Source organism: Vespa crabro, chromosome 10, assembly GCF_910589235.1.
Source record: "Vespa crabro chromosome 10, iyVesCrab1.2, whole genome shotgun sequence".
Classification (NCBI taxonomy): Eukaryota; Metazoa; Arthropoda; class Insecta; order Hymenoptera; family Vespidae; genus Vespa; species Vespa crabro.
In genome coordinates, this window is record NC_060964.1 from 701,974 (window position 1) to 715,807 (window position 13,834).

The 13,834-nt window shown below is 32.9% G+C and overlaps 1 protein-coding gene across 4 annotated transcripts in view; it reads right to left on the minus strand.

Annotated features, from left to right (window-relative positions):
• The window catches only part of LOC124427645 (zinc finger CCCH domain-containing protein 13), a 28,151-nt gene that overhangs the window by 5,237 nt on the left and 9,080 nt on the right, over window positions 1-13,834 (minus strand). For 3 of the 4 annotated variants that reach the window (XM_046970832.1, XM_046970833.1, XM_046970830.1), the window contains exons 2-7: window positions 9,438-9,484; window positions 5,186-5,316; window positions 3,937-4,161; window positions 981-1,684; window positions 705-910; window positions 191-359 (exon numbers count right to left, since the gene is read on the minus strand). In XM_046970832.1, the coding sequence (XP_046826788.1) occupies window positions 191-359; window positions 705-910; window positions 981-1,684; window positions 3,937-4,161; window positions 5,186-5,316; window positions 9,438-9,474 (1,472 nt within the window). In that variant the 5' untranslated portion in view covers window positions 9,475-9,484. The remainder of the gene's footprint in view (window positions 1-190; window positions 360-704; window positions 911-980; window positions 1,685-3,936; window positions 4,162-5,185; window positions 5,317-9,437; window positions 9,485-13,834) is intronic. The other variant, XM_046970831.1, reaches the window with a different exon arrangement.

The window sequence follows — 13,834 nt, forward strand, 5'->3', positions numbered from 1 at the left end:
GACTTGCATGAACGATATGACGAATTTATGCGTTATTATTAAACCAATCCGATGTTTGATCTGTTCAAGAAACAACTGTAGTTTAGGTATGTTGTTTCTGAGTGCGTCATTAGTGTCCAGACGAGCAATGCGGATTAACGGGTTAACATCGATGAGTAGAACTGTATCTGTGTTGTGTACGTTACCTTACCTGAAGGGTCGATCTCGTTCCCTGTCCCTGACGTCGTAGAAATCACGATCTCTATCTCTTTCTCTATAAGTCGGTCTTCGTCTAAGTGGTCGTCTCATTGGTCTGATATCTTCGAGCTCGTCGTCATAATAATCGTCTTCAAGATCCACAGGTCGTCTTCGAGGTTCTTCTAAATTATAAGTAACATTATTGTAACGATTTTGGAATATATTGTATTAAAGAAAATTTCACTCGATTAATCTTGTTGAAAATATATCATTGCTCGTTCGTTTAGTTTTTGTTTTGTTTATCCATAGGAACAAATTAAAAAAAAAAAAGAAAGAAAATAAGAAAGAGAAAGAAGAAAATTAAATACCACTTTTTGTTAATAATAAAACCACAAAGTAGAAAGAAATACAAGGGAGAAAGGGAATAGTTTTTTGTTGAACACGCTTGTTAATCTTAAGAAAATAAACCTAAACTGGCGTTGAAACAAATGTAAATTGATCAAGTGGAACGGGAAGAACCGGCTTACCAGTAGATTGCGCAGACGTTGACTTATAAGCGTAGCGGTCTTGTTCGGATAATGGTACCGGTCTTCGAATTTTAGGTGGAGCCCTTGGTCTGGAATACACAGAAAAGATTGGAGCAGCTGGTTTGACGAGTCCTTCGGTAGCACCTATCGATCCTTGATTTGACAGAGCAGCAGCAGAATCCTTATCATCATAATCATCCCTGAACCTATTATATTATTAGACAAAACAATGTATCTAGATATATTTCGATCATAGTATAAAATCTTTTTACTTACCTTTTATCAGAATACCTTCTATCATCGTTGTCCCTGCCTCTCGAATCAATCCTTCGATCGTCCAATTCCGAATCTTCGATTTCTCGCGATCTAGATTGTTCTTGTTCTCTATTCTTCAATCCTCTTGCGTCCTCTTCTGGTGGATCTCTTGGCCTTGCTTGATCCCTCCTATTATTTCTATTTGGATATCTTTCTCTAAGAGAAACGTCCCGATCTCTTTCGTCTCTTATTGCTGTATCCCTGGATCTAGCAGTATCTCTATCACGAAAATCACGATCGCGATCTCTGACATCTCTATCTCTATCTCTTCTATATTTCCTATCTTCGTACTCGTAATCATCTCGTCTGTCGTATCCACGTGGTCGAGTGTACTCGTCGTCATAATAATCCTCATCGTAATAATCATAAGGTCTTCTTCTTGAATATGGTCTTCTTCGTCTTAATGGATCTCGTTCGCGCGAGGAACCTCGGCCATTCGACGAGGAAGCCACCGTGACCGGTGCGACAGTTGTGGTCGTCGTCGACGTCGAGGTCGTCGAGCTGGTCGTCGCCTTGTAGAGGGCATCGTTCCTATGCCAGTACTTCTTCGAGTTGGCGCAATCGACCTCGGACACGAAATGGCAAATGAAGGTTTTCTGGTCGAATGCTGTGAAATTGGCACAGAGGAAGTCGTAACGTGTGCCGAAAAGGCAGTGATGATAGACCTGCCGAAAAGATTTCTTTGTTTTGTTTCGTGTGGCTTCTTTTTTTTTTGTTAATTATAAAAGATCTTTGAGATTTAAGGAAACCGTGAAACGAATGGTCGACTTTTGAAACGCTTTCTTTTGCTCTACTTCTACGAAATTCTTTTCTCGCATGCTGCTAAGAATCTCTCAGTCCCGATGTAGTAAGTCGAAACCATCGCTCAAGCGTAACCGTTTCTTTTATTTTTTTGTATCTTCTTTTTTTCTTTTGTAAAGAAAAAAAAAAAAAAATAGAAAAAAATAAAAAAGAAGAAAAACATCGTTCATGGATGCGCAACGTAATCTTTATAATGTGATACGAGATAAATCGTGCGGGATTAGTTCTTCGTAAGATGATTCCGACGGAACGATTATACATCTTAGAAGTCGTCGTTTTCAAATCCATCCTCGGCCAAGTCATTTTTCATTGGGATCACAACTATTATTCATAATAGGGTAACACTTGGGACTTGTTTTATAGCTAATTGCGAAATAATATATCCATCGATCGGTGAAAGTGACGGAAACGCCATGTTGTACTGGCGTTAAAACTTTCGAGAATTTTTGAGCACGTTTCTCCTTCGATTTGGAAAGCGATACGTCATTATCAATATATAGACAAGTACGAAATTTAACGTATTTATTTTCGTTCCCTACTTCTTGTTTTTCTTTTCTTTTTCCTTCTTTTTTCTTTATATATATATATTTTTTCTAGTTGATTATGTTGTCGACAGTTGACAGTTTTAACACACTTCTCAGAGAAACAGCCAGGTCGCCGGCGTTACCGTAGCTTTCACACCGTGCGGTATTATGCGTGTGTGTGTGTGTTTGTGTGTGTGTGTGTACGTATGTGTGAGAACGATCGTTTCGTTTCGTTTCGAGGCTTCGTATGTGCACGCTATTGCGCACAGATGGAACTTGTCTCTCCGCGTATGAGCAGGATGCACGATTGTCTATCGCGCATACAGCCAACGTGAATTATCTGACGGAATCATCTGGAATCATTCAGAGCACGTCCTTTCACTATCTGTCTCTTTCTATCTCTTTCTCTTTTTATTTCTCTTTCTTTTATTTTCATTCTAATATCTTCTAATTCTTACTATTATCGACCGAACTTCTCCAATTTTTTTTCTTTCTATTTTTTTTATGAAAAACGCAATTGCTTTTATAGTTTTGACATAATATAACGAACTGTCTAATGCTAATTACACCAATTGATATACGCGCACGTACATCAACGTAAGTACAGAGATACATTTATTTTGCTTCTAATTGACGTGACTTCGAATTCAATATCTAGTATCCAGGATGAATGATCATTGATGACTGTATGTACGCATATATTTCTAACACTTTTAAACTATTTGATTCGTCGTAACTGTGTTCGTGTACGTGTGTGTTTTTAAAATTTCTATCGAGATTTAAGGGGAAAGCGAACAAGAAATCCGTTTGTTTTTCTTTTCTTTTCTTTTCCCTTTACGCCGACTGACTCGTAGACGAACGCAACGAATTTTCTTGCCGATATTTGCATAACAATGGTTTATCCACTCCCGACATACGGGTAAGCCGATCGATAAGTCCAGACGGAAGGAAGTTCCTTTGGCAATAGCTTTCACAATCTCGAGATTCGCTTAGCACGAAACGGTCAGGGATAAGAGACTTAGCAGACCACGAAAATATCTCCTTTCTGATTTACGTCCCTGTTCGTTGTTATCCTTCTCTTTCTCTGTTTTTTACGAAACGAAGCCACTCGGAGATACTCTAACAGGAGAATAACATCGATGATCGTCGAGAAATATAATTTTTTTTCTTTATTTCTAATGATCTTTTTCTTTTCGTGTTTCCTATTTAGATACTAACATGCAATATTTTCTTTTTTTTTGTCGTTAATAGCGATACGTATTAAGCCGACAATTATTGTTTTAATCTTTGTTTATATTTGATATTAATGTTATTTTGAAATTTATTTGAATGATATATCTCACTCGAAATGTTTGTCCTTGACACCTTTAACCTTATCTAAGTACTTACACGTAGACGTATAATATAACTTTTTATCTTCTCTATTTGTGTCATTAAATTATGCGATAAAGTAAGAAAGTTTTCTTGAAAAGTATCGTTAGGTGCATCCAAGTAGTTATTGCATCTGGATGCGCAGAATATGAGCTCTCGCTTGAACTTTGCCTTTCAAAGTCTTTGGTATCTAGTACCGGGAGTTTGATTATTATTCTTACCTGACACTTGTGAGGTACGCTCGCATAAAATCCATCGTGTAGGCCGTCGCACTTGAAGTCAATGTCCTCGGGAATGCTGTTGTAGAATGGATAATCGCTCAGATTGTAACCGTTCAATTCACGCGGCAAATTTGGATCCCAAATATAATCAATTTGAGGGATTCCTGTTAACATATGCCCGGTAGTTATGTTTCCCTCCGACGAGTTTGTCGCTGGCGTTGTTGTCTGAAAAATAATTGTTAATTTTGAAATCGTTCGAAAATATTAAAATTGAGTTATATCCGGTCTCTTCATCATTCGCGATGATTCTCAAATAATTTTTTCGATTATTCCGAAGACATTTATATTACATCTACGTATATAAGTAAACACATATATATATATAGAAAGAAAACACTTGGCAATAAGAATTCGTAATTGTAAGGATGATGTCACATTCTGGGTTTACGTGCGAAGGTGAATCTGTAGTTCTCTCTTCGATGAGAGCTTTTTTTATTCCAAGTTTAACCATCGATGCAATAAATTGATCATTTGTCTATACCTATTATTAATTAACGAATTAAATGGGATAAATCTTGTATATTAAGATATAGGAAGTTGACATTATGGAAATCTACTCGTATCTAACTTTTTCATTTCAAAATGGTGATCTATCGATAATGATGATGATGATGATTGTAATAACGATAATGTCTTTCATCATATCATCGTTCAATCTATTCTAAATGAACGTTTTAACATTATGTATGAAAGCACAGATTTCTTGACATAAAGATCGTTAGGATTCGTGATTGTAGAATGGATCGAGATAGTGTCGTAAGTAAGTATCTATTATATATATCGGAGATAAACGATTGTCTTACCATTATAATGTGGTAAGTAGTACGACGGGAACATGATATAATGTTACTGCCATACTTGTTCGTCTTTCATTTTGTATCTAGTGTATTAGTCATTTAAGTATTATGTAAGTACTACATATCTTTCGGACAGTGAAACGAATAAAAAGCGTACTGACAAGGTCATTCTTTAACTTTTAAATTTTGTTTGCACGTTAAATTTGACTTCTTTTTGACCAACGAAATAAGGATAAAAATTATAAATGATAAATTTTCAAATGATGTTATAGAAGATAATAAAATGACCTTATAACTTATATGATTTTATTTAGAGTTTTATCTGTTAATCCGATAACATTTAATAAGATAAGATTTAAAAATGTAGATTTTTGATTGATATTTAACCTTACCACAGCATCCTCATTCACGTTTTCCTCGAGACGTGATTCCTCGGTCGTGGTCGTCGTCGAAGTTGTGGCAATTTTAAATTTCGGTCTCGTCGGCTTCAGCGCATCCGTGATCGCGTTGATCAATAAGAATCCTGGAATTTGAATGAGATTTTTCATTGATTATGACGTCACTCAAAGTCCTTTTGTATTATTTTGTGTAACTCGCATTTCGCCGATCGCTTGTCAACTTTGTCGTAGGAGTGAATAATTATCTTTTTCTCTTTCCATCTCTCTTTTACATTTCTGTAAGAACAAGCAGTGGCGTTCTCATTTGTGGCAGGAGGAAAAAGTATGGCGTGTTAGATCACTCGTAATGGCCTCGATGAGTCTCGTCTTCTTCGAGAGAAGCAGTAAAAGAAAAGAAAAGAAAAAAAAAAAGAAAAAGAAATAGAAAAAAGGAAAAGGAAAAAAAAGAAGGAGCACTTCAAAGGCCACTACGCATCCTCCGATTGCGAAAATCGTGGAGAAGCGTCGGAGTTGCAAAACGCGGACGACGTGCAGATAGAAAGAGAGAGAGAGAGAGAAAGAAAGAGGGAGAAAGAGAGAGACAGAGACAGGGAGAGAGAAAGAGAGAGAGAAAAAGAGAGAGAGAGAGAGAGAGAGAGAGAGAAGCGCAGTGAGAGCTCTAACGTAAGTGTCGCAATTTTCAGACGAGGAGCGAGCAAGCGAGCGTATTCGGTTGGGTAATTGTTTTCAAACGGATCAAGGATATTTATCGATCGTTTCCTTTTGGTCTTCATCGATTATCATTAAGCTATATTTTTTTTTATTTACCCATCAAAGCAAAATTATCTTCGCTCCCACACGTTATAATGAAGAAATATGGTGACTATTCGAGTACTAGTTCGAACAAGATCAAGTGAGAATCGAAATGCGATTTAGATAGTAAATCGATTATTTATTATATCAATAATAATAGTATATTCTATACAAAAACTGTTAGGGATACTATAGTCTATTGTTGCATTTGTTGATCTTATTACGATAAAAGATTTAACATGATCCTCGAATATAACAATTCACGATAATAGTAAATAATTTCGTGTTACTTTCTTTTTTAAATACGTTTCTTTGGCCGTCTCTTCATAGACGATCGTTCTTTGAAACCGGTTCAAGGTCGAGCGAGTTAATGAGGAGTATCGGAAAATAAAAGGCATTTCGTTATTGCGGGCAAAAGAAAAAGACAATTTCTTAGTTTCGTGACTTTCTATAATAATACCGAGATATCTCGAGGGTAAATCATTACTGAGAGAGAAAGAGAGAGAGAGAGAGAGAGAGAGAGAGAGAGAGAGAGAGAGAGAGAGACTTCAAATCAATGATCGGTGTTTAGAATCAGAAGAAAAAGTAATAAATAGTATCGTAATCATATTAATCAATCAATATGATAAATGAATTTTCAAACAATTGATAAACAGAGACAGTAAAAAAGCAATAATATTTATTATCTAATCCTTATAATATATTTTGATTACGAGAAGAAAATTGTGCAAAACATTTCGGTAATACATTGTATATTTCTTTCATATAAACTGAATATTTATTTTTCAAATAATCCATCTTTCTTTCTTTCTCTCTTTTTTTTTGGCTCTTTTTTCTCTCTTTTTATTTAATCGATATTCAACTATCTGGTTTATACTTTTCAACGAGCTATTGATCGAAATCATATAGGAAACGATATGATAGGGAACCAACGATTATGATTCGAGATATCGAAGGTTCTTTAGGTAGCGTTTGTTGTTGGGCTCGTGAAACGTGCGAATGATACCATTACGGATGGAAAAGAAAGAAAGAGAAAGAGAGAGGCTGTCCTCGATGTTGAAAATACACGAAGTTGAAGCCAAGCGATGGTTGGTGTGTAGCACCTTATAACGGGACTATACTTTTCCGAACAGGGATCGATAACGAACGGTAACATATTGCACGTCGTATAAAAATAAATTATGGGAACGTGCACACATTCCAATTGTGGGAAATGTTAACGTGGGTGTGAGCGTTATACTATGTGTTTGTGTGTGTGTGTGTGTGTGTGTGTGTGTGTGTATATATATATATATATATATATATATATATATATATATATGTAAATATGTAAATAGAAATAACCTACGAATGTTACTAGCAAGAATATAAAAGCATTTTTTGTGACGAAATATTATATCGACAAATGCACATAAACAAATTGCCTCATCCTATTATCTTATGCTAAGCACAATAAGCAAATCGATTTCTGTCATCAAATGAGAATGACCTGACATTTTCAGACTGTAGGCGTGTTTACATGTCTTAACTTGTTAACGTGTGATGAGTATTTCAATGATGAATAATAAAAATAAAGAGAAAATTCACATAAATAAAGCAATTATAATTCTTCGTAAAGACATCAAAATAATAATTTTAAAAGAACTCATAAAGAAATGTTTTTGCCAATTAAAATTAACTTAATACTTTTCTTTTCGTAAGAAAGAAGATCGTTCGCTAACAATGGTCTTTTTAACCAAATGGTAAACAACCGTTACTCTAAACTCGACTCGCTGGCATAGACAAATATGGAGATTCTCCTGAAATACCTCAATCCTTGTGAAGAAATAGCGTGAAGAAAATTCTAATGTTTATCGCTATATACTGCTCATTATTTCCGGCAACTCTAAAAGGACTTTTACGAATGTTTTAATCCAAATAGTCTCGTACACCTACCTACCCACCTACCTAGTTGCAGGTAATATTAATGAACGCAAGTATTTCACTTCTATGACCACGTTAATTACGACATTTAGATAGATAGTCGTGAAATTTAGTACAACGATTTTACTCAGATCTTTGTGAAAACGAAAAATATGAATTAATTTCGTTTTATATTATTTTCGATCGAGATATTAGTAATAATCTTCTATTTATTTAATCAATATCTTTATTAATAAATATTTTTATTAATTAATCGTATATATATTTTGTAAAATAAATGATCAGTATATTTGAATACATTAGCTGGTATAAATTAAGTATCAGAGTTACGTCATTTCTATTACATACCGTTATTCTATTATAAATGACGACTTGTATACAATACTAATCAAATGTTTAAAAATAACAGCGTTTACCTGATAGAAATAGTAGTCTTTAATAATCACCTTGTACGCGTTAATACATAATACCTATCTAGGTATATAGGTATTATATATTATATATGTACGTTCGCGAAACGAATGTTTACCGATCGGTGAAAATGTCAGAAAGAATTTTAAATGTTAAAGTCCATGTCATGTGATCGATTTCGAACGGTCCAGTGAATGTAACGTGCTTGCGAGCTATAAGTAAGTAAATATTTTGCCGATTGAACTAAATTCCATTGCAAATTTATTTAATTATTTATTTAATTATTTATTTACTTATTGATTTATTCATTTTTATTTTTATTTTTATTCTTTTTTCCCCTTTATTATATTCGTATCTCTTAACGAACAAATTTCATCGAAGCTCTCATTATTCAGCTATCGTCATTTTTTAAAATTTATCAAGCGTTGGTGGATACTTTGGAATTCCATACGTTACTTCCTACTTTCCTCTATCGATCTTAAGGATTTACGTAAACAAGCGTTATAACTGAGAAGACGCGCGAAGTTATGTACATATATACATACAGACATAGGTATATATATATATTCGTATATACATACGAATCTTTCTCGAGGGGAATAACGACAAAGAAAGCAAAATACGTTGATATGCGCAACAGGTTTACCTTCGTCCAATCGAACACCCCTTTATGAATTCTTGCAAAATCATTCGTATGCTAAAAATCGAACGATTTTATGTGGTTGATCATTGGTTTATTCGTATTGAAAAAGAAAAAAAGGAAAGTATCCGTTTCAATATTTTTTTCTTCGTTAAATAGTTACTTAAGTACATATTTAAGTATAATCACGTGACGCGTTTGTATGAAGAAGTATATACGAGTTTAGTGTGAACTAGCCTTTATTCACTTTGAATGCAAAAATGTCCAGATGGAAGGTCATCCACTGTCTTCGCATTCCTCACCAAATACGGCGAGTCCAAAAATACTGGGAGACTAGGAGAAAGGACTCTCTAAGAGTTAAAGGAATGTATAAACACAGACTTAAAGGAGAAAAAAAAGAAAAACAAAAAAAAAGAAGAAGAAACGTTCAGTGGTGAGGTAGAACTCCGTAGAGGAAAATCTCTTTGGGTTTTTACTCACCAAACAAAGCGAGCAGAAGCCATCTTTTCTCCCGCATGTTGTCGTTACTGTAACAATAAAAGAAAAATTACATATTTCTATTTATTCTATGATTATAAATAAATTTATTGTAATAACGTATCCTTGTTGAGCATCAAATTATTAATATAAAACTATAAATAGATATGGCAAGAAAGCGGAAATAAAATGAGAGAGAATGAAAAAGAAAGAGAAAAACGCCCACGAACAATATTTTTCATGGTATATGTACGAATTTTGAATTAGTATAAGCGGCATGGTAGCATAATGGAAGCGTACTCTCAACGTCGAATGTGTGTACCATAGAGGCGGTCGAGTGTATGGCTAAGGATAGAAACTTTCTCTGTGCTGTCACCACTGCTAACTATATAATGCAAGAATAATGTAGGTGTTATATAAATGCATGATCACGTAATATCAGGTGTGACTTTGTCGTCATCGATACCATTGATAGATTTTGTTTCCTATTCATTTTTATCAAAATTGAATTTTGAATTTGAGTCCTCGAGAAATCTAATCACGTTCGAGAATTATTTCTTTTTTTTTCCATATAATTAAATCGTGATTTAGCAAAGCCGAATCATTCATCTATAATTACAAAATTAGCGAAATGTAATTTCGGTGTCCATATCTACCGGTTCTTTCGTCATTCGTGTATAATTTTGTATTGGCTTCGAGTGTTATATCTATTATATATAATATAATAGTATATATATTACTTTTTGTTTTATTATATATGTATATATATATTTGTTTTATCATATTTGTACATATTATTATTAATTATTAATAATTATTTCCTATTAACTTCGAGTATTATATTATATTTAATAGATATAATAAAATGGTATACATATATATTTTTGTTTTGTTATATTTCTATATATTAATTATAAATAATGAATAATAATAATATATGTATAATATTATATTATTTTTCTTCATATAATATTTAATATTATATTAAGATATTTATTGATATATTATTGATATATTTTTTTTGGATATACCAAGAAACTCTATACCGAGAAACGTGTAAATTGATAAAACATATGATGTTAAGAGGAAAAAGATTATATTAAATTGAACGAATGTTATCGCGATACGAGTACGATAAGAGCGTAGACGATCGTCTTGACATTTGTAAGTGCGTTAATTGACGCAAAAGAATCTTCCTTTCGAATCGTACGAGAAGTACGATATGAAAGTTTATTCTGAAAGGTCTTGTCTTTACTATATTATAATCAGCTCATCAATAGACAATATTGTTTTTCACATATTAGTTTTTAGATGTCTTTTTTTTTTACGTGAATATACATTGAAAAGAAATTATACAATCGGTCGTTAGATTAAGAGTTTTTATCAAAGAAGAAACGTTCGGAGAATATTTTCGATATTATTTTCGACCTTAAGGTTTTGAACTTCTTGATGACGATTTGGAGTTAGGTCTTTTTATTGTTGGATACATTTGGTGAAAGTAACCTTGCATCATGCTCGTTTCGTATTGGTTCAGTCCCGTTTACAGATCCGTTTTTTAATGGTTATTTTTAAACGAAATCATCTATCACTAGAAAGTACGGGCGTGTACTTATTTACAGGTGTAATGGAAGTGTACCGAATGGTAACGATAGTAAAATGAATTAGGCAATTGGGAAAAAGTTTTATTACTCATTTCCGTTATTAACAAATAAAAGGCAAAGATTCTATGGATTTGTTTTATGTAAGTTTCGTGAAATTCGTTATTATGAAATTAATCAGTAAGATTTATCAAATATCGTCAAATGTTGTTTTTAACGATTTGGTAATATTCTATCGAGAAATATAAATATATTAGATTTAATTAATACTTTGTTTATGTAAAAATGAAATTTTAATTATACGCTTAAGGTTTCATTTTTAAATTATTTAAGTTTCGGGATAATTTCGGATACGGAAGAAGAAGAATCGTTCAGTGATCTCGAAAGACTTCCTTGAGATCTTTCAATGTTCCTTTCATGTAACTTCCGTAGGGTGTTAATCCAAACCAAGAGGATTTCCCAGACAGCTTGAGAACTCGAGTAGTACATTGTGACATGAGACAAGCGATTACGAAAACTTGTGTAATAGAATGACATGGTCCTTCGTTTCTAACTAACGGCAAAATCGTTGATGAACTCTGTTTCTCTATTGCTTTCACACATACATACGAACGATAATGATCTCTTTAGAAGCGAACTGGAGCACGGCGATAGCGAGGTTTAATTGACGCGAAATATGCCAGTCGGTCTTTGGCATTGATTTATGGAGCGTTCTACATTTTTGAGTGAAAACCGAGACGAAAATTTTAAATAATCCAGCAGCAAAATGGTCGTCTTGAACTTTCGTAAAATTATTTATATAGATATCTATATTTTTATCTGTTACATTACATTACACGTTATCACAAAAATACATACATATGTACATACATATTTGTCATAAATATAAGCATACGCAAAAACATTTATAAAATTATCTAATCGTCATTGTTAAATTTTTAATCATTCGTGATAAAGGATAAGAAAAATTTCAATGACATTATATTAAAGGATTTTAATTAAATTAATAAATATATTTTAATCGGATGATTTTAATATTTAGATCGGTCAACTAAAGGCAACGATTAACCTTTTTAATTCAACGTGCTAAGCTAGAAATTTATGGTCGTTTATTATTCGACGACTGACAGCATACATTGAAAACGTAAAATCTTCGATACGATCTAAGTAGTAATGCGAATCGGATATCTCTCGTTTCTTTTTTCTTTTTTTTTTTTATCGTAAGATGGTATCTTCTTTTTTGAGAAAAGAAAATACCACAGTGGATTTTTCTTCGTACGGAAATCAAAATACATACATACTTACACAGAAGGCGATACTCGTAACGTTACTTTACGGTAAATTACGTTACGTTACGACATACGAATAACGGTCATCCGCGACCACTAAAGGTTACCGGAAATGATGACTGAAACTACTACAACTGTTAACTTACACGCTCGATTCGCTTTTTCAAACAACGAAAACTGATTATAAACGAAGTTATTAATATAATTAAAACGTCGAATACCGTAGGAGTTGAAAGATCATATTTAATTTTTCAGATTATATTTAAACCATAAGATTTCTTTTAAAATAACATTTGAAAGATTAAAAGTATAGATACATATATTTTAATAATAATAAAGTTTAATGCAGAAGAAAAAAAGAAATGAATTTTCTTATATCGTTTGATTAAAAAAAAGAAATGTATTAGATAAATTTATCGATTTATATGGTTAATTGTTAATTGGATAATGTGAAAAAACGTTAATCCATTCTTGCTCAATAAATGAAATAGATTAGTGTTCTTTTTATACTAAGATACGAACAACTTTCATATTTTTCGAATTTAATTTTCATAATTATATAAAAATTCAATAACCCACGATTAATTTTTGCGTATCACATTTAACAGGACAGTAAGTTCGATATTTTTTTCTTCTTCTTTTTCTTCTTCGGTTGAGTATGCGCCAAGGCGTGGTTACAAAACTCGATAGCCTTCAAAAGCAGAGCACGCCGTGGCAGGCTTTCATTTCCTCGTGTCTACAAATACGAATGCTGAAGCAAATGATCAAGTCTGGAGTGGTATATTATCGAGTAAATTACCGGTTGAAGAAAAATTTGCGTTGTGTTATTGCTCGCTGGTTAATATGCGGATTCAAAGAATCAAAAGAAAAAGAAAGGGAAAGAGAAAGAAAAACAGGGAGAGAGAGGAAAGAGATAGAAAAAGACAAGACTAACGTCGATCAAAGGATGACACTAGGTAATATTATGATATATGTATGACCTTTCACCTTTTCTTATAAGATTATCATTAATTTTTCTTTTTAGGTGCGCCAACATTCGATAGTAATGTCATCAAAAATCTACGTCTTTCGTAATCGTCTCTTGGAACGTAACATATCTTGCTTTTATCGTGTTATTACCTTTCTTGGACGACGAATTCGTTGTTAGCTCGATTACATGAGAGAATAATCGTATAAGAATTGGTAGTGATTTATCGTCTATTCGAATTGATTTATGTATATTTGTCATTAGTCGTGATCGGGATAAAGATAGGGCAAATGAAGTATACATCTATAATAAAAATAAATCGTGACGTATCAAGACCGTTAGATTCAATGTGTTTGATCATGATGTCTTTCCATATTCTGTCTTTGATAAAAGTTGATCCGTTAGAATCAGACGTGTTTAATACTGTATGTTACGTATTAATCATAATCATACAAATGTATGGATATAATATTGGTCAAATAATTAAACATATGAAAATACTCGAAAATTTAACAGGAGAAAAGTTTTTTTAAAGGAAACGAAGAG